Genomic DNA, 24,627 nt, shown 5'->3' on the forward strand with positions numbered 1-24,627 from the left:
ATAACAATGATTTTTTTTTTTGTGATCTTTATTTTGCATTTCTTTTATGTTCAGTTTGAGGGATTCTGGTTCAAGAAAGATTGTGAATTCCTCAGTCTCTGAGGAGACCTAAAAAGCTTTGTACTATATTAAACCAGAAAGGAGGAACCCACATTGATTGGACTAAGAAAAAAAAATAAAAAAAATGCTGCAGAACAAGAACAAATAGTAGTTGTGAGCAGTTTCTTTCCACATGATTGCTCCCGTGAATTCCTTTGCTGTATACTAACCTATAAGTTCATTAATGGTCAAACTGAATGATTTGAATAGTTCTTTACCCACAGATCTAAAATGAGTCTCTGAAAGAAGATATTGGAATCTTTTGCAAGGACTTTGAACATTGAACATAATGACAGTCATTTCATTTTTTCCCTCATGATTACCTAATGTTATAACTTGACTAAAATTTCTTTCTTTCAAAAAATTCATGAAGAATTATTTTTTAAAGACTTATAAAGTAGAAACCAGGGGCTAAGTTTTGGTCCTAACAAAACTGCTCCCAGTAAAGCGACTTTTATTGTTTCTTTAAAATAGAAAATTTGGGTGTAGCTATTGAGATTTATATGATCTAATTGAAATGTATAGGTTTATTCTGATCATAGATGTGATCCAATCCCATAAATTAAGAATTTTCACACTTTTACTGATGTGTTTGCCTATTCCCAAGTATTTACATCACTGCACGTGGTCAGGTTGTTGGCTTGTTTATCCTTTTGCCCAACCACATTGTATTTTTCAAACTAATATCACAAAGAACACAGAATCACAGAATTTTCAGGCTTGGAAGGGATCTTGGGAGATCATTTAGTCCAACTCCCTAGCCAAGGCAGTGAAACCCAGAGCAAGTTTCACAGAAACACATCCAACTGAGTTTTGAGTATCTCTAGAGCGGGAGACTCAACAACCTCCCTGGGCAGCCCGTTCCAGTGCTCATGTTGAGGTGGAACTTGTTGTGCTTTAGTTTATGGCCATTGCTCCTCATCCTGTCATGTGCACCACTGAAGAGTCTTGCACCATCCTCTTGGCATTCACCTTTGAGATACTTATATGTATTGGTGAGATCCCCTCTGTCTTCTCCAGAGTAAACAGTCTCTCCTCATAAGAGAGATGCTCCAGTCCCCTCATCATCTTTGTGGCCTCTGCTGCACCCTCTTCTTGTCTGGAGCTGGCCAGCTCTGCGTTTCTCTTGTTCTGACGGGCCGAGAACTGGGCACAGCACTCCAGATGTGGCTTCACTAAGGCATGACAGGATCACCTCCCTGTGAGAGCACCTCCTGGTCATGCTCTTCCTAGTGCACCCCAGGATACGGTGGACCTTCCTGGCTGCAAGGGTACTGCTGGTTCATGGTCAGCTTATGTTTATCACTTAAGTACCCAGGTCCATTTCTGCAGAGCTGCCTCCCAGCAGGTAAATCTGCAGCTTGTTGCTGGTACTTGGGGTTATTTTTCCCCAGGTGCAGGACCCTACACTTGGCCTTTGTTGAACCTGATTCTCTCTGCCCAGTTCTTAGCCTATCAAGGTCCCATGGAATGGCAGCACAGCTTTCATGTGTATCAGCCATTTCCCTTGGTTTCGTACCATCAGCAAACCTGCTGAAGGTGCATTTGATCCCTTTGTCCAGGTTGTTGATAAGTTGAGTAAGACTGGGACAAGATTGGGTGGTGTGTGCAGTGAAGCACCCTTTTTTAGCTTGTGGGTAACCTTTGAAATATTGATGGCTTTTTCCCTTAGCTTAGTCCCTTAGCTGCAGCCTTTTGAAAGACAAGGTGGCAGTCTACTTAAAAATTTTGTGATGAACCTAACAGGACTGGAGGAGTAGAAAACTTGGAGGAGATTAAAATGTAGTCATGAAAACATCAGACTTCACCTGTTTATGAGTTGTTAGTTTAAGAACTGTTGTTTCTTTTAAAAGTCTTATTCCTTGAGCAGAAATGTAACACAATTAACAAATCACTGCTACAGTAATGATGTCATTGTTTCTCACTAGGTATTATAACTGGGTACATGAAACAAAGTCATATTGTATTTAATCACATAAGCATGTTTCACCACCTAATGCATACATAATTAGAGGCAGAAGTACTATAGATATATGTTCAGGTGAGTCTTCAGAATTCCAAATTTCTTGGGTTTCTTAGGCCAGAACATCCTTTTAAAAGAACATCTGCTGATGAAACAACCTTCATATGATGAGAACAGAAATTGTCTTTTAATTATTCAGAGTGAAAGTATTCATATTCAAAGTTCATGCTGTTTTCCCTGGTTTTAAAATAAATTACTTTCTTTCCTGAAAATGTAAACCTTGTCAAATCCTACAACTACATTATTTCAATGGAAAGCTGAGTGTTTAGTACCTATTCAATGTTTAATTTTCCTCTTTCTCACATATTTTAAAATAAAATCACAATGGTGAAACACTTCTCATTTCAAAATGATAATGCTTTTAGAAGTAAATTTGAATGCTGCAGTGATGCCTGAAGTCTGGACATTCCCTGGGCAGTGCTTGTCCTCCTTACCCCACTCAGCTGGTTCCCCACTTTTCCAGAGGAGTCTCCTAACGTTTATTTGGGTTTTTCTATATGAAGTATACTGCATCTGTCTGGATGCAGTTAACGTTCTTCCTAGAAGCCCATATGGTGCTGGGGTTTGCATTTTTCACCAGTCCTGATAACAAACCAGTGATAACACCACCATTGTTTTGGTTCTTGGTAAGCAGTGCTTGTACAGTGTCAAGGTTTTCCCTCCATCACCCTACCAAAGAAAAGGCCAATAGGAAGGGGCTGTGCAGGAGGCTGAAGGGAACACAGCCAAGACACCTGACCCTGCCTGACCAAAGGGATGGGATGTTCCATACTGTAAGATGTGCTTAGTTATGAAAGCTGAGAGAAAGAAGGAGGATGTAAAGGCATTTGTGGTGATGGCATTTATCTTACTGAACAACACAGCTGCAACACAGACTGAGGAAGTGGCTGGACACCTACTTGCTGATGGGAAGTAGTGAATACATTTCTTATTTTGCTTTGCTTTAGCATGAAGTTTTTGCCTTTTTTATTAAACTGTCCTTATCTTGACCCAGGAGCCTTTTCCATCTTTACTTTTCCTTTGCTGTCTGTGCTATTGTGGGTGCAGGGAGAGGGTGTGTGGGCATCTGCCAGCCAGCAACTGACAACATTTGGGCACTCACTGAAAACTCTCACAAAACCAGACTGCAAATACGTAGTGTTTCTTCACTCAGCCTGCCTATGCAGACTTGATTCTTGAATGTTGCTTGAGGAAGAGAAGCTAGTCATATAAAGGATAGAGTACTGTAACAATTGTTTTGGTCATTGCCTTTTCTTCAATTATAGGGACCTTCTCTGTTGACCTGATTTAGTCTTCTAGCCATTTGGAAGTGAAATGGGCTTTGCTTTGCATTTTTAGAATGCAGTATGCATTGTAAGTACTGCAAAAGCAAACTTTTTTTTTTTTTACATAGCATTTCATGAACTGTAGAATAGAGTGTGAATTTCAGTGTTATTGGGATACAATGACATCTGACTGTAAGAGATTTGTATCCCATTCACATTAACCTCAGGGAATTGCATCCCTGAGGTTGTGGGGAATCAAATCCCTGCAATTTAATGAAAACCACACCAGAGTACTAAAAAAACTACACACTGAATTGTAAGAAGAATACATGAATGCTTGCATATGACAGAAGTTTAAAAAATTGTCTAAGTAGCTCATAAAGCCAGGTTCTGTTAATAAAAAAATACTTATTATTTTTAATTAGATCACTGAAATTCACTAGCATGATGTCCTCAAAAACCACACACTATCTATTTTGAATATTTTACAGTTACTTAGCACATTCTCTCTCTCTCAAAATAGTATGAAGATAGGTACCACTCAATTTTTTTGAAAGTATGGAGGAGAGACACACAGTGTGTGTCTGGCTGACCAGCTTCTTAAAAAGATTTCATTGTCCATCATGACATTTATGTGGGTTTCCACCCTTTAAAAAAGGCACTCAGCTCAGCAGAGCATGCAAACCCTTGCCGTTTTTATGCCTTTGTCAGTGAGCACTTCTTTCCGCCATTCAGATGGCCCTTGCAGACACCATTGCATTGGGATACCACTGTAGTTTCCTGTGTCTTTACCTCAAACCTTAGTCAGGAGCCAGCTTTGGCTGCCAAACCCTGCCAACACGGCAGCCTCCTCTTTGCGAAGTAATAGCTGTGGTTGAGACGTCATTCTTTGTAAATCAATTTTGGCAAGGATGACAGCTAAGAGCAGGAGCAGGACTGGTATTTAGGGGCCTTAAGCCATTCAATTTGCCTTAATCCTCCCTCTTATTAGCCTGGCTTTGTTGAAGGTAGATGGACTCACTTTAAAAAGATGAAACAAAGCTTTAATTTTGGTCTTCTCTTTTTGGTCACAACAACAAAAGACCTGGGAAACTCCAATTAGTATGGCTTGGAATGGTGAAAAGAACAAGGAATAAAGAATAAAATTGAAAGGAAAAAATGTCTAAAGCTTTGATAGGAGCGTAAGCACATAGTGTCAATGCAGATTTTAAATACTTCTGTCTGTTTTTATAATTTTCCAAGGATTTGCCTCTCATTGTCACGAAGAGCTAAGGTGACAAGAGAAACAGAGAGTTTTGTTTGGACCATGATGATGCTGATAGTGGTCTCCTCTAAAAGTCTGTTTGAATAGTAAGAACCACTGTCATTCTATTATTGCAATGTACCTTACTGACCATATAGTTCATAGAACAAGACTGCATGTGAAGATAGTAGTAGAAAGTTCCAGAGAATTTGTGGTGATCATGCAGGTGAACTTGTAAGGACTAATCTCTCAGTCTTGAAAATGTTCTTCAAAATATCTCTGATGTATTCCTATATCCTGAACTGAGAAAATTCATAGTACACATAAGTAAATCTTTCTGGGTGGACAGATGTTCTCTTAACCACAGGAGTTTGTTTTATGACTTGCACTTGGCTTTTGGCGTCTACATACTTATAATTATTAGTTTCATTGGTCTATATGCTTCCTTAAGGACATGATTTTCTGACTTCATGAGTTAAGGGTTTTTGGCAAGATAGTTACAGTTACTGAATCCAGAGTATGTTTGAGCTGATTGCTGTGAAGGTGGAACAGCAAAAGATTGGTGTGAGAACATTTCTAATGATGAAAATAACATGTGTCAAAATAATTCTCTTTTTCTTGATTAAGTACTTTGTTTCAGCAAAAGTACTTTTGTTTCCATTATGTGTGTAAAAAGATTAGCATAATGGTTTGAGATACTGCTACTGGGGCAATTCAGACTTTGCTGGTGTCTTATAGACATGCTTGAAATGTATATATTTGTTAACAAGATTATCACTTGAAAATACAATTGTATTTTTACTGAGAAGTTTTTCTGAGGTGATAAAATATATTGATATTTAATGAAGCATGAAAGACTTAAATGAACCATGAAAGCAATAGTTAAACTAATTAACTGAGTATAAAGCCTCTTAGAATATGTATGTTATGTGGGCTGTATGCTTGTTTTTTCTGCCTGGTTAAACTGACAACTAAGATAACATTCTTACTTTTTAAGAGAAACAGCCTTAAACAGGATCTTCTCTTTAGCATGAGGAAATTAAAATATGTACTTTTCAGAATTTCAGGGACAGTACTGTTTCAAAACTAGTGGTGTCCTTGAACAATTGACTCTATCTGGGAAACAAAAACGCACTGAATGTGACTGCATGTTACTTAGATTCCTGCTTCCATACTGCAGTTCTTTCCATGTTAACATTTGCCATCTCTTTTGTATGGGTATCACTACTAAACAGGTTGACATTTATCCTTTTTCTTTTTTTTTTTTTTTTTCCCCTGCATCTTGTGCATTTTGGTTCCTTACAGGAGGAGAGATGCTGTTCTGAGAAAGAGCAAATACCTGGGATTATCTGTAAAGATTTAGAAAGGGAGTCTCATGTGGGATTAGAGTTTAACATTAAACAACATCTTTATTGCGTGGGTTTTTTTGCTGATCTCATGCTATTGCTGGATCACGATGTGCAGCACAGTCTGGCACTGACGTATTATGTGGCAAAGATTGAGGCCTGACCCATGCTGGAGGTAGAAAAAGCAATCTTCTTGCTCTTCTCTCCTCTGCTCAGCACTCGTGCACTGATGGTGGCAGGTTTTGCTTGGAGAATGTTGTCATAGAGTGCTGGAGTTAAGGCAGCCTTCATCTGCTTGAGAATCTGTCCCCTCACTCTTGGTGCTCTGCTACATCCCCTTTTCTAAGTGAGTTAAAGAAGGTCTTCCCTTTGCCTGGGGCCTGGGGAAAGGAAGGGGTCTTCTCCCCATCATTGCCCATGCAGGCAGGCTGACAGGAGAAGTACGTATAAGGTGGGCCACAAGAAAGATAGATAACAGTCCAATGAACACAGCTGGAAATCAGAAATTACTGTCTGAACAGAGGGTACATTGCTGTGCTGATTTGCTTTGATATGTGGAATGACAAGGTCTTTAGAGTAATGGATATACATGTGCCCAGTTAAAGCCCACAAAGCTCCTATGTGGTATTTTCAAAAACATTAAGAAGATTAAGATAACAGAAGTTATCTGAGCATGTTTTAATTAAAACTGAGGGAAAAGAAAATCAGGAATTAATGGAAAATATTCCAAGAATGTATTTATAACATGAAGAAGAGCACAGATGTGCAATGAAGGTTGAGCAGTGCTAGAAGTTGTGGCAGAAGTTGTTGTACATAGTACAGAGAATTATTTTTTCTAGAATGTTTTCTTATTGCCTCTCCATAGTTGGCTGCATTGCAATCAGATGGTATCAACAAAGTATTCCAATAAAATTGCTGGAATCAATTCACCTATTTTGCAGTTGAGTGCAACACTGTTAAAACACAAAGGCAAAGTGTTTTCCTATTGATTTCATTTGAGTCTTGTAATTCATAATATATGAGGAAGTTTAAAAAATATTATTTTTTTATCTGCTTCCCAAGTAGTGCCACATGTAATTGAAATTGTAGTCTGTGCTTTCACATGCATACTGATACATGTTCTGTGTTTAAGTCAGATTCAGGCAGTAATTTCCCAGTGGCACTGCAGCTGGAAGGCATTATCTCTTATTATCTCTAATTCCAATACAATTATTTTCTGTTCTTTCAAATACCTGTAAATTTCCATTTTGATTATAATAATACTTTTTCCTTTGTCTGTATTCTAAGGAGCTGGTCGATCCTGGAACTTGAAACACAGAACTTGCTGGGTTTTTTGACCTGGTATTATTCACCATTAGTTTAATATATTGCACTTCTAGTGGAGTTTCTCTTGATTTATACCAGTTATTTGATTTTGAGGCTTGCACAATGCATTAATATTTCAGAAATATAAACTAAATGGTCAGACTAAGTTTTGCAAATAGAAACTGGCTACTAATACTATGGAAAAGTAGTAGCAAAAACCAAAGGTGTAAGGCTATAAGATTTCTGCAATAGAAAAGCACATACCATATTATCCTTATAAGGACAAAAGCAGGAGTCATCTAATGTTACTGATAAGAAATAGGGAGTTACCCATTGCAGCTAAAACATTTATATTTTAGTTAAGTTGAACATTAACTTGTGGGTGCACTAGTTAACTGATAACGTCCTATTTTATGCAAAATAATAATAATAAAAAAAGTAGTTTTCAAAGTAACTTCTTAATAAGTGATAAGTCTTCCTGATATAGATAAAACTGATTCAAAATTAGTATGAGATATTACAGATGTCTGTAGATCTAATTGAAGATCTTTGTTTTACTGTCTCTATTCTTTCCTGGAAGTTTCCTGAACCTGACTGTTTCATAATATATTCTTAGTTTAGTCATTACAAGACCACTGTTTTCATTTGTTTAAATTTAGTGGTTAAAGTGTTCCACAGAAATAGGTGATCTCATTGCTGTCTGCTCTAAACCAGCTAAGTTAATCACCTGTGAGGTATTGTTTTCACTGGTTGGTTCTGGATAATTTTTTACCTTGGTTCCAGTTGAAGGGAGACATTGTTTTTCATTGTGCTTTGTTAGTCTCTTTTGTCTCACAGTAGAGTTGCTGAAAGTACATGCTTGATTACTTCATACAAAGATTGCAAATAACATTGGAAATTAGTGCAAATTATTTTACCAGATGCACTCCGATAATGAAAAAACTGCCTTTACAAGATTCAAAGCATGAAGAATCTTTAAAGTGCATTCACAGTACTCTCTTTATTCCATGACATTATATAATTCTGTTTAGTGTATTTTCTTGATATAATTTTTATTGATTTTAAAGATTAGATCTCTGTAAACAGTGAAGAACATGGGTATATTCAATAATAGTCAGATTAATGGTGTGTCTAACTCGGTGTTCAGAGTGGACACTGCCAGTGGATTTGGAGAAAATTTGTTACTAAAAAGTCATTGCTGATCATGTTGAGAAAACCATAGGTTATGATCATAGCCATGATGTTAAAAACAGTGAGCTTTTAGGATCTAAATTTCAGGATTTTCTCTTTAATTACAAATCCTTGATTTTGTTTGTTTGTGGGTTTGTTGGTTTTTTTTTTTTTTTTTTTGCTTTTAAAGATAATAAAGGCTAAGAATCAATGTTTCACTACCATGTAGTGCTTCTGTGGTGTACTGCAATTGAGAAACTACACTATTTTGTAAGACTTGCAGCAGAAATGATAATTCAGCAACTTTTGGAGTCATAGTTTAATAATTTACTTGTACTCTGAAAAACTCCAGCTTGCATGCCATAAAGAAAAGCTCATACATAATGTACTTGTGACTGAATTTTTGTCTAGTTCACCTAGAAACCTCAAGGTCTTCCAAAAACGATCTGGACTCAGGGTATCATGCCAGTTTGAAGAAGCCTAGATGTCCAGATCGGTAAAGATTTTATTTGATCATATGATCATAGAGGCAATTGACAATATTCCCCCTATACTGCCTTTTTAAAATAAATTTGTTCCCCTTTGAAGCTCCAGTTTAACACACTTAAAGAAGGTTCAAAGGGGTCTGATACCCACTGCCCTGCAGCTAGTATCTCTGTCTACTTAAGTGGCTGTTTAATTTAAGGACAAAGGGACAAGTGCTAGCTCTCTACCAGTCATTAATAATATAAGTAAAATTGCTGCAGGGGAAGCCTGAAAACTTAAGCAAGCCAACTTCAGGGTGAGAGGGACTGAGATATTACCATCAGGAAGCAAGTCTTCTATGCAAACATTTGACTTTTTTGAGTTACCAGCTACTGTGAAGTCCCCACCTCCCTCCAAATAGGGTGTCCATAACCCTGCAGATGTGGTGACAGGCAGTAAAGATGTATGTGGTAGCTGGGGGCTGCAACATCCAGAAGATTAAATGTGTTGTGAAAAAAGGCCAAATGTGTTTTCAAGCAGCCTTGGTGAGTTTAATGTATGTGAGCAATAAATTCACACAATTCCTTTGGTCTCTGTCCTTTTCTGTATTTACTGTCTTACAGCATGCTTTTTTGTGTGTGCCCTTTTCTCCCCATCTCGGTCAATAAAGAGTCCACACAAACAAGAGTGGAAGCCCAGTACAAGGAAAACATTAAAACCCCAGCCACTTCCACAGCTCTTAATATGTGCATTTTCTGTGTACGTGGACACAGAAAATCCCCTAGGGAAATTAACTTTTGCTCTCTTGTTGCAATTCTTTTATTTCTAGCTGTTGCTCTAACAGTAACAAGGGACAAGTTTTCAGATCACTGAAGTAGCTTTGTTTCATATTGATTAATTCAGTAACTACAGAATTTATTAATTAAAGAGATGTTTGAATTTCATCTGGTGTTATGCATTTGGTATGTATGTATGTATGTATGTATGTATGTACATAGTGTGTTTCAGAATACCTAACAATTAAAATTGGTTTTGCTTTTATATGTTTTTGTTGCCCATGATTTATATATGGAAAGCATAGTTCCAATTTCAAAGGTTTGGTGAAGTAGTTTCACTTTTTTAACCTGAGATACTTGGCAGAATTAGAAAATTATTGCTCCTGAGATGGAGAAGTAGACAAAGAAATTGGTTGATTTTCAGTCAGATAAAATGTTTTAAATGAAAAACATAAAATGTTTTTAAATGAAACTGATTTCATATTGGACTCCTCCTCCAAAATGTAAGAGAACTACATAAATTAAGAAAACCTTATCTAAAATTCTGTGTATCTAAAGTAGTTGTATTTTTATGCATTCTTTGAATGTTCTTCAAAAGATTGCAGTGAAATAATTTTGCATTTCAAGGTTGAGTGAAGCTTAGCTATTAGCCAACTATAGGAAAATAAACAGGGAAAATAGGCAGCCTAATGAATGAGGAAGTGAATAGATTAAAATATTTCCATTTTTTTTTTTTTTTTTTACTGTTAACTATTACTAGTATTTGTTGATAAGGAGCTTTGATTTATGTCTTATTATGTTTATTTGGAATAAAGTACCTGCTATGGTCAGCTGTAACTTTTACAGTGAGGTACTGCTGGACTGATTCCACCTCCTTAGTTGTTGTTTGTTTTATTGAACTGTGTCCTGATTTATATCCTAGTATTAAAGAAAATAAATTACTTCTTTTATTTATTTAAAATATTAGCATACATATTTTTCTTAGAATCTACAGTGTCAGTTAAACCAACTGGTATCCTCCTGAGAGAGTTTCCTGTTTATCTCAGCTGACGTGGATTCAAGGCATTGAGGAATTTCTGGTTGTCTTTTCACTGTCCTGAAATTTTCAGGCTTTGGGACAATGATACAGGAAATCTGGAATGAAGACTCCTCTGGCACTCTGGGTATGTGATGCCAAATGCTGATGCTGGACATAGTCATTCTGACAGTTGACATTTATCTAGAGCTTTGTGACACATTCTGACAGCTTGTCTTTCAGCAGCATGTTCATGACAGGCCAGATGTCCATGCTGCGTTCTGACTTTATGCTAGATCAGATGTGGTCTGTACTTTTGTAGTGGGCTTGAAGTCAGCATAAGCTTCCCATCTTGTGCTCAGACTTAGTTCAACATAAATGGGGCTGTATGCTGCTGCCTGATTCAGATCAAATTACACTGTTCAGTGACCTGCAGAGCACAGATAAGTTATTAATGATGGTCTTCGGACACATTTATGCCTATATGCTATAAGCAGCTGATGAAATGTTCTTACTTTGCTTTTCACAGCAGCAGCCTTTTACTTTGTAATATCTTTCAGTGGTGGGAGCTGATGATTTATTCTTCCATGATAATCTCTCTTGCCTTCTTTTCAGTGGAAGAATTGTTATTTTTCCTCATAGCAGCAAGTGTTTGTCAGTGGTAAAAAGAACAAAACCTTTTGCTTCTGTTTCCACATCAGACAAAAGTCCAGGCAAATGTTCATGAGGACTAGAGTCTTGCATAATTTCTTTTTATCATTCCAGTAATACAGTGTCTCCAATGTACTTAATTTCTCATATTTTCCTTTCAATGGCTAGCAACCATTTTTGGTCATCATCCTTACCATAACACAGCAAATTGTCTTACCTGCTGTTGTCATCCCTGAGGTACTGTTTATACACAAACAGTAGCAGACCCTGTAATTGAAAGAGAAATCAGGATGCATTGAGGATGCAACTTTCCGTATTTAACAGCACTGGTTTGGCACTACTCCCTATTCTGTTTTTTCTGTTGGGATTTGTTTTTTTTCCAACATCTAAATTTCAAGCAGCTCATATTTAGTCATGAATAAATAGCAATTTCACTCTATCGTTGCAGATTGTTGTTTTATATGACATATGGCCTTTCCCTAATGGAAATCTGACAAATGCACAGTCCATGATTTCCTGGTACGATAAAGCAGATGTTTTGTTACTACTGACATTTGTTTAAAGTGGCCTGTTAAGTGAAGGGTGTTAATGGCATCATCCAGGAAAGGATCAGTATATATTTGGTACATTTTCTCAATGCTAAATAGTAGGTTTATGTATTTTATATATATATATATATATACATACATACATACACACATATAGTTTCCAAGTGTATATAACATATACACTCTTCAAGCATTACAGCTGTATTTTAGTATCAAATCTGGTTGGGTTTCCTACACTGTTATAGTAGACTTCTCTTTTATATAATTTGGTTCAGAATGTTTTTGGTTCTACATACTAAAGGCATGTTTTTGAAAAATATCTAACTGAACATTTATAATACACACACACACACACACACACACACATATAGGCATATTATGTTGTATTATATATTTTTTATAGTGTTAATGGGCCTTGTAAACTCTTTATTTCACCCCATTCAGATTTTTAATAAGAGGAGTAGTGTTCATGTTATTATTAGAGGCAGCTTACATTTTTTGCCTAGTATTTGCTACTGGTTCCAATTTAATTCTCTGTAACATTATGAAATCAACTGCTAAGTAGCACATTGATTCAGCTTTAGTGAGTTCAAAATATGTACTTTATTGCTTCACAGGAAAGAAATGAAAATACCTTCTCTTTTTCTTTTGATTTAATTGAACATCTGTTGTGGGAACAGGCGGTAATCCTACAAGAGCTTAAATGCTTTGTTGTAGTGTCCACAGTGGAACTGAGTGCAGAATCAGGAATTCTCTTTACACATTTGTCCTTGGAACTATTTGTTCTGGAGGGGATTGAAGGATTTGGATTTTCTTGCTTTGACTGGGAGAGCCATAAATGCCTTCATGTACTACTCTCTGCAGTCCACAACCCATCTAAAGAACCTGGAGAAAAAGTTATAGGAGTTGTATGCCCATATCAAAGGTAGATTCAATTTAGGAAGATGATTTACATTTAAATACTTTTCAATAATACTTTGGTTTGTTTGTTGTGATGTTGCTATCCTGCTTTGTGGTGTATTTTGAACACAGGGAAGCAGCTAGCAATGTGAATTGTCTAATTATTAATTTCCAGCTGTGATGAGAATTCGCTAGATGTCAAACAACTTCCATATTATGACCTGCATTTTAACTTTCTAATCTCAGTGTGTTTTAATGGAGGAAATCATGTAAACCACCATCTGTGATCTAAATCACAACACAAAGTGCACTGGGTATTTTGAAGGTATGTACTGGTGCCCAGCTACCTTTTGTGTTACTGTGTAATAGCCATCAGTTCCAGTCATGGCAGCAGTGATTACAAGCAGACTGTGGCCTTTAAAGAAAGTCCAGGATGCTTCTTAGATTCAGCTCAGATTACTCTGCCTAGATCTCTGAGGAATGCTGGGCTCCAGCTGTAACACCCTCCTGCTGGCAAAACTAGGCAGCCAGCACTGCAGTGGTGCGTATTGGTGCTCTCCTTACTTTTTGCTCGGCTAGTGATAGGAATGATGGAAGGGCTTGCAATGGATTGCAGCTGCAGGGTTTGGGAGGACTCAGGGTATGGTGCTGTTCTGGCAGCCTCCTTGGGTTCTCACTTCCTGTCTTCTTCATAGAGAGCTGTCCATCAGGGCTCTTTCACCTAATGCTTTTTCTGATGTTTTTCTGTCATGCCTGGTCTTTAGTTTTTGTAGTCCAGCACATGTTTTACACATGCATAATTATTAATTCCCCTGTAGAATATTGCTATTTATGTTTTGAGAAGTTTGCAAAATTCTTTTGTTGGTCTCCCGTTTTGTTCTCCTCCTATTAGGAGGAAAATAGGATTCCTATTACTTTCTGGAGTTTGCAAAGTGATGTGAGTTCTGTGCCTCATCACGGGCTCATGAGACATAAATACTAATCTGCTTTGTTTATTTTAGGAGGTCTTGGTTATGGACACGAGTGCAAGTCCGTTGGGAAAGGCAGCGGTAACGATGCAGTAGTCACCAGCAATCCCATGACAGTTCAACAGCTGGGACCTCTTTCACCTTCAGTGAATCAGCTTTCAACAGCATGCAGCCAGATCAGCCCTAGCTTACAAAGGTCTATGGATGCTTCCAGCCTGAGTGCTTCTCCATCAGATACAAGGTCCTCAATTACCTTTTTATATCCAGTACTTGAAAAGGAGGGGTTTTAATTCTTCTGCAATTAAAACGTGACATTTCTGATTATTAAAATCAGAGAATCATTCTCTGTTATGCCACAGGAAATTGAATTCCATGCAATTTAATTCAGATCAACTATAATCATACTGTTTGGATTCAATATTCAAATAATGGGTGAAATATGGCCACACAAAATCTGTGTATCATAGGGCTTTTTTATTAGATAAAGGCTGTTTCATGGTCACAAACTAGATTTTTTTACTAGGTATAGGAAGTAGTGTTATGGAGGATGAAAGCAGAAATAGTCCACGTGTTACATCTACATAGTGATAAGTGTGCCATGTTGGTGCCTGTCAAATAATACCAAGGACAGACAAAAAAACTATAAATGCTCTGCACATGTTCCTCTCTCCTCATCAAATGCTTTTGCTTTCAAATGGTTTACATAATTAATCAGATCAATTGTCCTTGAAAACTTTTTAGTTTTCCTAGTTCTGTTGTGAAGGTAAAGAAAACTATGGCCACTTCCTGTAAATGTTGCCCTTTTTTATCACTACCCCACAGATAAATATTTATTAGTTAATTTGAAATGTTTAAGTAAGTTTTGAGATTATGACATCGGGTTTTGTCAACAAACATGAGTAAGAGGAAAACATATTTGAGAACCACCCTATAAGTACATTAGGAACATCCCTGGATGTAAACATACAGTGAGAAAATATTCTAGTGTATTATTTTTGAATCTACATTCCCCATTACCTACTGAGTTGAAATGTAGTTTCTTAATTACAAAAGACCACAAGAGTCTTTATTCTCAAAGCAGTTTGCATTTACTATGTTGCTTTATTACAAGCCAAGGGACATTCCTGAAATAATTAAAATTGCTACCATGCAAATGCAGTTAAAACCTTTCTTTACTCTTAAGATAATTTTTAACATTTCTGTCACAACTTTAGTTGTGAAGACTGACTCCCCTGGGAAAAATTACAAAATTAATTATGCTTCCTATGTAGACATGTCAGCAAAAAACATTCAGTGCTAAGATGATGACCTGAAGACATGCCTTTCAGATCAAATAAAATTGATACTAGAAAAATATAATTACATAGTTTTTACTTACTTGAGATTAAGGTGTGCCTCTGTGGTTCCAAACACTGAATGTGTGGTTGGATGTACTGTGTCAGTACTGAGTTATACAGTTTTGGTTTTAGTTCAGAGAAATGTTTCCTATGGGCAAACGGAAGTTTAAACTGTAGCAGAATCAAGGCTATGGTGTCCCTAGAGTACCTTTCAATGATTTATCAATAGAAATGTTGTAAAATAAGTTTGTCGCACAAAGAATGTCCATTTCAGCGACTTTTACCTCAACTTGTCTGTTTTATAGGGAAAAAACAAGTTTAAAATCAGATTTTAACTCACATATTGTAAAAACAGCGTGTGGTCTTTTTCTTTGTTTGTGGTTTTTGGGGAGGTTAGTTATTTGTTGTTGAGGTTTGAGGTGTTTTTGTTTTTGATGAAATTTCTTGAACTATAATCTGCTTTTGCTTAAGTGAAATTTGCTGATTTTTCCTGGGCAGAGTGCCTTCTCAGGATTTTATCTCTCAGGCACTATGAACAGTGTTCTGGCAGCTCAATCCAAACCAGATTATTTGTTGAATTTACCAAAGCCAAAGGGAATTTTCTTTATTTTTACCAATGAAAGAAAGAAAAGAGTTGGCAAAATGAGAGTTTTGCTACATATAGCATCAGATGCTGATATATAGACCATGAGGGATAAAACCTTCCCCATCTTTTTTGAGTTTCTGCAAAACTTTTTTGGAGTGTTCAGTTGTGTTACTTGAAGCCAGATGAAATTCTGCCATTTGCTTTGATGCAAGTCAGAAAAAGATCTAGGAAAGAGCAAATTTTTTGGTTCTTGGCTAATAAATAGAAGATCATGAAAAGAGAGAATAAGATGGTTTTCACTCTTCCATTTTTATGTTTAAAATTCTGGATTATACTCTGACATTGTGGGCTGTGTATGCAAAGGGAGAATGCAGTGTAATTGCAAGTAATCTCTTGTAAATGTTAATGAAAGATCTGGTTGAAACTTAAGCTAGTTTAGTTTTCAATAAGCAGAAGCACCAATTAATATCATCTGAGAATCTGGCTCTCTGATAGATCTGGTCTCTCGTTTTCATATTAGGTGTATTTATTTTCCCTGTATTAGAAAACTACTTACTTGTGGTGTGGACTGAATTTTAAATAAACTTTCATATATTTGGGAGCTAGAATTCTTAAAATTTTTGAATTTGGATGCTGCAGCTTCTTCAAAATAACTGTCTCTTTCTTATTGTGTACTTGAAATTCTGGACTAGCTTTGTATTTTTGTCCTATTATGAGACTTTAAAAAGAGAGTTTTTCTACGGATTCACTGATGGATATGCCCCTTTGTGTTAGGCATTAGTAGCTTTTTGTATGACAGTGGTCCTACTATGCATCTGATTAAAATTCTTGTCAGTACAAAAATAGACTTGTTATTGGTGCACGATTTCTTTTTCCTTATTCGTGTAAGAGAAAATAATTTTTTTTTAAAAATGGGTAAAACACCCCCGCCCTCTCCTTGTATTTTCTAGGTCTGAATATTTACATCATAGCATGGAGAATAAAACTTTAACTACTTGTCTTGCTCTGATGAGGACTGTGGATCTGTATTTAGGGTCAGATCATACTAGCATGATTTAATTGCCCTCTAATGACCTGTGCTTTAACAGAGCCCATTGACAGCAGCCTAAATCAACTTTTTCACAGTCATCCCTTTAGATCTAAATGGTACACAAGAGTGACCTGATAGAGCAGTCTCATCTTTCTCATTTCTCTCAGTGCAAATTGTAGTCAGCACGCTAATTGTGCTTTTTGTCTGTAGTCTGTTTTGCAAGTGCCATTTAAACTCTGGTGGAGTAACATAAGGTCCATGACTACATTGACATTGAATCAGAACAGGATGTTCCTTGTTCTGATACAGAATCCACACAGCAGATCAGCCATGCATTGCAAAGCAAGTATCTTGCGCAAAGGGGCATTTGACTGTCTCACCCACTGGTTGCCACAGCAAGGCTTGCTGTTCTTTTAAACTACATTTTCCCTGTTTGTGAGCTATTTTACAGATAGCTGCTACAGCACCTGCAAACTACTTCCTCCTGCTCTCAGGCTGTGCCAAGCTTCCCCTCCTGTGTCCTTGATCTGTCACTGAAGTTCTGCACTTCAAAACTGTATTGTGAAAATAATAAACCCAAGAATTAATCCTCAAAGCATAAGGTGTAGAGGCTTCTGTGAGATTGTCTGGTTTGTCTAGACGCATACCCAGTTCTTCGTATTGTATAAGAGCTTCTTAAAAATAGAAATTTATATACTGATAGGACCACTAGCTGGCAGGAAATCAAAGTCTGCCTGTGTGTGAACTGGAAACAGAGAAAGAAATCCAGTTAACCTTTAGCCAGCATTTACAGCCGTAAATCAGGGCCCTTGATGTTCCTTTTATCTTTCTGTAGAAAACAATACTTTTAAGGGCCTATATGTTGAGGGTTTTTAAGCTATCCAAAGAATATTTGCATCATAAAGAAGTTTCATAATAGCTCTGTGAAAAATGAATGATAATAGCAAGATTACACTTCCATGAAAAATTTTGATTGCTGACTTGGAGGCAGATACATCTTCAAATCTCAGAAACGTCTTCAACCAGTTCTCCTACATTATTTATTTTGTTTGTTTTATAAAGTTAGATATTATCTGTATTTATAAACTTGATATATAAATCTTCTGTAGGGAAGTGTTTGTAGTATTTGTATGCATTACAATTGACATAATCATTCAGGTTGAATATTTATTCTCTATGGATTTTCTTTCAGTTTTTTTCAAGCAAAAATAATAGCTGATTCAAATCAATACAAGTTTCATAGAAGGCAGGATCATAATGCTTTGGTTTCAGAAGTCCAAACCTATTTACACCACAACTTTTCATTTACATGAAAAGACATGTAATAATTTCTGCAGTGCTGGATCAAGAATCTTCACCGTAACTTTCTTTCAAAACCGTAAAGTTTTAAAGTTGGTTTCCTAAGTGCCCTTTTATATATTTATATATATGACCTATATATTGCCTTTGTATGCTTTGAGTGTGCTAAACCTGAGTACCTAATATTAGAGAGAACTTTTCTCATATGTAGCCTTTCCTTAATTTTAAATGTGTTTGTGAAGGTAAAAGATAAACTTCTGAATTGTCTAACTGCTTACTTTATCATGCCTTTATTTCAGATCACTCTTGTCATGTGAGTCTCTGGCCTCCACAACATTAAGCTTGTCAGATGGTCACTCCCCTTTGAGTGTTGAACAAGAGTGGTCACAAAGGTACAGGACACTTTATTCTGTTCCTCCTGACCGTGGTTTACAAAATGGCAGTGAGCTGGGGGACTTAATAAATTTTTCACCTGAAGCATCTATGTCCAGTAACTCATTACCGTTCTACTTATATGGCATGGAAAATAAGAATTCCTCGTACTCCAGTCCTTGCCAGTCCTCAGTCTGGTCTCAATCAGCCCGCTCCAAAAAGAAAACACTCTCTCTGTCTCCTCTGTCTGACGGCATTGGGATCGAGTTCAATACAATCATTCGAACATCCCCAACTTCTCTGGTGGCGTACATCAACAGCTCCAGGACATCTCCAGCAAACGCCTCCCCACAGCCTGAGGTCTATGGACATTTCTTGGGAGTGAGAGGAAGCTGTATACCCCAAAACTGCTCTGTTTCAACTGCCCAGAAAGGCTTCCACATGGCGAATGGCAATGTTGCTTTTCCAGGGTACGTGGAGAACGGGACAGGTGAGTACCAGCGGATGCAGCAGCTGGAGCAAGCCAGCTTGCAGATGGTTGCCACAAATAACATGGTGATCCAGCAGAGTGTGCTGCCCATGGACAGCCAGGCAATGGGCATCCTGAAAAATGAACAGCAAGATGATTTCTCAGGCCCTATTGTTGACATGCCTCTTTCACCCCTGGTGCTGCCACCGCCTCCTCCACAAGGGCCGCCCCCACCATACCACGCTCACCAGCACCCGCACAGCCTCCCCAGCCACATCCACCCGCTGCAGGTGCTGCCTCCTGCCCCAGGTGCCCTGCTGGAGGAAGATGGTGAGTTGGATGATTTCAGTGTCAAGCATGGCTGTTGCTGGGTTGACTGTGGGAAGATATATGACCATCAAGAGGAGCTTGTGCGACACATAGAGAAGATCCACATAGACCAGAGGAAGGGAGAGGACTTCACCTGCTTCTGGGCAGGGTGCCCTCGAAGGTTCAAGCCATTTAATGCCCGTTACAAACTGTTGATTCACATGAGAGTCCACTCAGGAGAGAAGCCGAACAAATGCACAGTAAGTCTGAGTTCTGTCTTTCTTACCAGCTAAAGGCTCTCTATTGCTTAGGAAAATACAATGAAGTTGTAATTCTGCCTTTCCCCTGTTTCTCCCATTTAATGGTATACTTTTTAAACTAGTCCATGAGAATGAAAGACTTTTCCATCTTCCTACTGAAGCAGAAAGGTGTGCTCTAATTTGATACATACCAACAGATAGGATTAGACAGAATGTTGTATTTTCTACATTTATAAACTTTTACTGTAGACTGCAACAAGTGACATGGTAAACCTTCATAATGCAAAACTGAGGCACAGTCAGTACTTAAGTATTTGCATGAAGGATACATGCAGGAGAAGTGCTGCAGAATAAATGTCACAATTTATCCCAAAATATTCTTGCATCATGTTACGCCTTTTTGACTTGAGGAATTTTCAAGACCTTGCATAATGTTACCATAAGAAATGGAGAAGAGTTGGACATTTTTAAGGCAGTTGTTTGTTCTACTGCTAGAAAACCAAACCCACAAACCCACATATTTATGGAATAATCCCATAATAATTTTTCTGTTCACAGATGCTAGCAGTGAGCATTCAACCCTCAAAGTCATGTTTTTCTTGCTGTTTTCCTTAGGGTCACTGCAAGTGAGTCTAACACATAGGTAGACATGTGGGGTAATAATCTGGCTGTAATCAGTGTATGCTTGGGCTCCAGTGCACTGTCTATAATCTCTGTAATTCAGATTCCTGAATTGCCTTACATATGGATGACAATGAGATTAACCTTACTAAGTGCTTATTTAGTGTCGTCAGATAGCAACCTCACCAGTGTAGTTTTGAGTCCCCAGCATAAATGAGGATGAATATAGAATTTCTAGGAATAACCACTGATTAAAAAACATATGTTTACATGTGGTGAAATTAAAATTGATGCTTGGAGTCTATATCAGTGTATATTATTATTATTGTTATTATTATTATTAATAATAATAATAGTAATTTGTTAATAAAAATTTGTTAATAATAAATGGTTGAATTTTTTTTTTAGCATGATGTAGATGTTTGCTTCTTAACAGTTAAGAGGAAAAGTTTTTTACTTTTACTTTTGTTTTTTCAAAGGGCCAATGTCCTGCAGAATAGAGTGGATATCTTTCCAGATTTCTTTCCTGAATTTAAAGAGCCTGGTAGAGATTGTGGCATGACACTAGAAAGGCTTTTTATCCTTCCCTTCTGTTACACCAGAGCCTTAATGCAGGCTCTCTGAATATTTTTTTAAATTCCATAATATTCTTTTTCTGCTCTCTGGGTATATTGCATCAGGGTTTACCATTAATTTCAGCTCTTCCTTAAGGATTTCTTATCACATTTATGGGAAGAGAGAGAACGAGGAAAAAAAAATATTTTGAGTCAAGAAAGTAATGTTTCAAAGGAATAGCACATTAAAGATACGGAGACAGACATCAACAGATAAATAAGGACAGACAACAGCATGAAGAAAGAGGGCAGGAATGATGAAAGAACACTAAAAAAGAGCAAATCCAAGTACCCAAGGTCTTTATAATAGAAGAATTATGATGAAGGATCCAGTAGTACTGGGGAGAACATTGTGTTGGTAACACTCTAAACTTCCAGCCCTGCCTGTTCAGAAAGGGTGCTTACAATGCCTTCCTCATTACAAAGCCTTGAGGCATCCTGAGCTTTGAAGATTGTTCACTGATGATAAATAATGTGTAAGTGGATAAGGTATTTCAAATGATAAAGTTTTTGAGATTACTAAGCCAAAACTAAAGTGCACACCAAATCTTGCTGTGTCACTAAAAAATACGAGGTGTCTATATCAGCTTCTCAAAGAGTGATTGTTTTTTAAACATTGAAGTGTCATTAATTTTACTGAACTGAAGCTAGCATTTCTGGTTAGATAATTAAAAAAAAATATGCAAAAGAAATCTGAAAAATTTCACTAAACCTTTACGAATTTATGCTTTTAAGTGCAAAAATCAAAACAATCTGTTTATAATCTTTATTTGCCCATCTGGGGTCTTCCTATAATTTACTTTCTGGTTCTAGGTGTAGCATGCCTGTTTCTCTGAAATCATTATAAACTAGTAGTCTCCATGTCCACTGCAGTTTGCAGTCTAGTAAGAGGCAGTCCAGTAGACCAAGCAGGAAAAGCGAAGGAAAAATGCCAAATATACGACTATTATGTTAATGAAGCAGATTTACTGTAAAGAATGTAGCAGAAATAGTAAGTAATTGGGAGGAGCTATCTTAATGTAATCTATTAAGACATTCTGTAATCAAAGGCAGGCAGTTAAACCTGTCATCTTAGTGCCGTCACACACTGACCACTGTGTAAGCAGTGCATGTGTTGATGTTTCCCAACAGTTTGCAGGACACAATCTTCTCATGGAGCCTAAATTGCAATGGGTCCTAGTCAGTATACTTGTCATGTCAGTATATTTACTGGTCAGTACTGTTTATCTCTGTACTATGTGCATTCAAAGTGTATTATTAAATATTGTGTTGTGTGTATCCCTAGGGGTTGCTGTGATAGGTCAGTGAGCTTTATATCAATGAGATTTACAAGATTTCAGTGATTTTTAAGATGAGGATTACTTCTACATTGTATTGTTTGTAACAACGGTAGAGATAATGTGAAACCAGATACACAACTTCATAAGCTGAACTTTGTAACATAATTATATTAATTCTCTATTATTGTTTTGTGACAATGAAATCATGTAGCTCAGAAGAGACCTGCAGAACAGCCAGGATTTCACAACTTGATATGCTTATTAAAACCAGAACCATGCATATAGTTAAAATCAGAGTCAAGTGACCTCAGAATTTGTTTTGCCACATCTGAGTTAGTATCTATTTATCTATGTTACTAAAATTTGGGTCAATAAACTAAAGCTGCAAGTGATATTCTACTCTTTAGTTCCTGCTTGTTCTGGATGAGCTGTCTTCTTTGATTCTGGAAGATAAAAGTGTTGAAAGGTGAATAGTAGTTAAATATCAGCACACAAAACACGTGACAATCAGGATAATCAGATCCAAATTTAAATAATTTGTTTGGATTAGCCATTCTTTAAATACTTGTTAAAATGCATTTGGCTCCCTTACTGTTCATTAAACATCTTTCATGTTCTAATCTAACTTACATTACATGGGAAGCATTCTTCTTTTCAGTGACCTGGTTTAGTGATTAAAAAAAAATTATTCATGACATGGTAGTACATATTCAGTGTCTGCTTATAAACTTCTTCGTATAAAGTAGGTACAGTATGGTCTAATGTGTTGTATATGTCTATTAATCTGGGCATTAGCTTGTACTTTGTAGGAAAAAGTCAAATAAGAAAACCTGTGAATAAAAATTCACATTGAAATGCAAGTAGTAAGTACAACAGTGGTTGAGATATAATCTGTAATGTTTGACAGCAGTTACCTCACAATGGCATTTGAGGCTTCTGCAGATTTCGTTTGGATTAGAAAAAGGCTGAATTCCCGGTAGCTGTTGAAACCTCAGAGTAGCAATTGGCAAATTCCAACCTTTGCTCTCTGTGCCTCTACCTGTGAGTTTATTTTCTACTCAGCTTCCCATCTTTTATAGTGAAGATTTTTTACTTTTTAAATTCAGCTCCAATAAGAAGTATTTAATTAGCCTTACTGTCCTGCCATGCAAACATTAAGCTTAACACATTTATTCTGGTGTAAACAGCAACAGCATGATGCTGGAGATAAGTTCCAAGCTCACACTTTACAGCTTCATTCAGAGGCACTAAGAATGCTTTTTCTTTTGAAATTGAGTTCAGTCTTGTTGCTTTCTGTAAACTCTGAGCTATGCTTCAGCAGAATGCCTTTAGTGTTGATAGTACTACATGACCACATTTTTTTAGTGCAGCTGTTTGGCATGATATAAACCAATGAAATTGCTAGTATTCCTGTCAAATTAGAAGCAACATCCACTTAACATCTGCTATATATCTGAAATTATCCCAGAACACATCAGTGTGCAAAGCATGTAAGGTAAGAAGGTATTGAAAAAAAGGGTGTGGTACTTAAAATACTTTTCAATGCTGTGTGGGTTTTTTTTTTTTTGTTTGTTTGTTTGTTTGGGTTTTTTTTTTGAGGCACAAACAGGCTTCCTTGGGTGGGCATGAGTATTTGGATGGATGTGTGTATGTGTGCTTTTTGAAGAATATGTCCTTGGAAAATGGTGTTCAAGTGGAAATATTGATTAAAACCATGCATTTGATAAAAATGATCAGCTTTAGCGTTGTATCTTCATATGGTATCTTATATATGGCATGTGCAAATATTTTATTTACAGTACATGTCATATTTCTTGATATGACCATATCACATCCTATAATTCTCTAAAATCTTGATAAAATAGAAACCATAAATATTTTTGAATTTTTCCTTATATGCTTTCAGAAGCCTTTTTCACTATGCTCAGGTATATAATGCTTTGTCTTAAACAATGTCACAAGAATCGTAATTCAGTTGTTGAGTTTCTGAAAATTAGAGCTAAATTTACACTTGCCTCATTTTTGTTGTTTGTTGCTGATTCTTTCACTAACTCAGTAAACAAGTGAAACAGAAATACCACAGAAAAAGCAGAGATGTATGATTAATTAGACTGTATCACAGCGTAAGGATACAGAAAGCTGGGCTTTAGTTGTCAGTTATAAAGCTAAGCCTCCCTAGCTCTCACAAGTTTGTGTAGTGTTTGTAATTTTCTGGTCATGGTTATGATGTCTTAGCTGTTTAAAGGCAAAACAAGTTATGAATTCCAGGTGTGCCTCCACAAACAGCTCAAGCTCATGTGATCACATCAGATGGCATCTAGTCTGAAACAATGAATTTTGCTTCTCAGCAATGGTACTAATGGTCTTTCACTATTATCCTTTCAGTATGAAATAGGTACTGTATTCACACTTCAAAATGTAATGATAGGTGCTTTATTCTTTGGCTGCTGAAGATCCACAACTTGCACTTGAGTTCAGTGAGGACAAGAAGTGCTCACCCTTAATAGCAGAACATCTCTTTAAGCAATCAAAAAATGCAGAGAAGTCTCCTTTCTACATGTAGATGTAGAGCTCATGATAGTGAGATATGATTGTCAGAGAGCTGTATTTTAGGTTTCAGAATAAAATGTTTATGAAACATCTAATTTTGTTATTTTTCTTCTGATTGGCAATTTG

At 36.8% G+C, this 24,627-nt stretch overlaps 1 protein-coding gene across 8 annotated transcripts in view; it reads left to right on the plus strand.

The window, feature by feature from the left end:
• The window catches only part of GLIS3 (GLIS family zinc finger 3), a 153,719-nt gene that overhangs the window by 22,628 nt on the left and 106,464 nt on the right, over positions 1-24,627 (plus strand). For 4 of the 8 annotated variants that reach the window (XM_086867905.1, XM_086867903.1, XM_086867904.1 and 1 more), the window contains exons 2-3: positions 13,808-14,015; positions 18,326-19,436. In XM_086867905.1, the coding sequence (XP_086724031.1) occupies positions 13,885-14,015; positions 18,326-19,436 (1,242 nt within the window). In that variant the 5' untranslated portion in view covers positions 13,808-13,884. Of the gene's footprint in view, positions 1-2,815; positions 3,035-6,351; positions 10,856-13,807; positions 14,016-18,325; positions 19,437-24,627 lie in introns of those variants that run through there. The other 4 variants (XM_086867899.1, XM_086867900.1, XM_086867901.1 and 1 more) reach the window with 3 other exon arrangements.

The sequence above is a fragment of the Cyanistes caeruleus genome, chromosome Z (genome assembly GCF_971803275.1).
Source record: "Cyanistes caeruleus chromosome Z, bCyaCae1.hap1.1, whole genome shotgun sequence".
NCBI lineage: Eukaryota > Metazoa > Chordata > Aves > Passeriformes > Paridae > Cyanistes > Cyanistes caeruleus.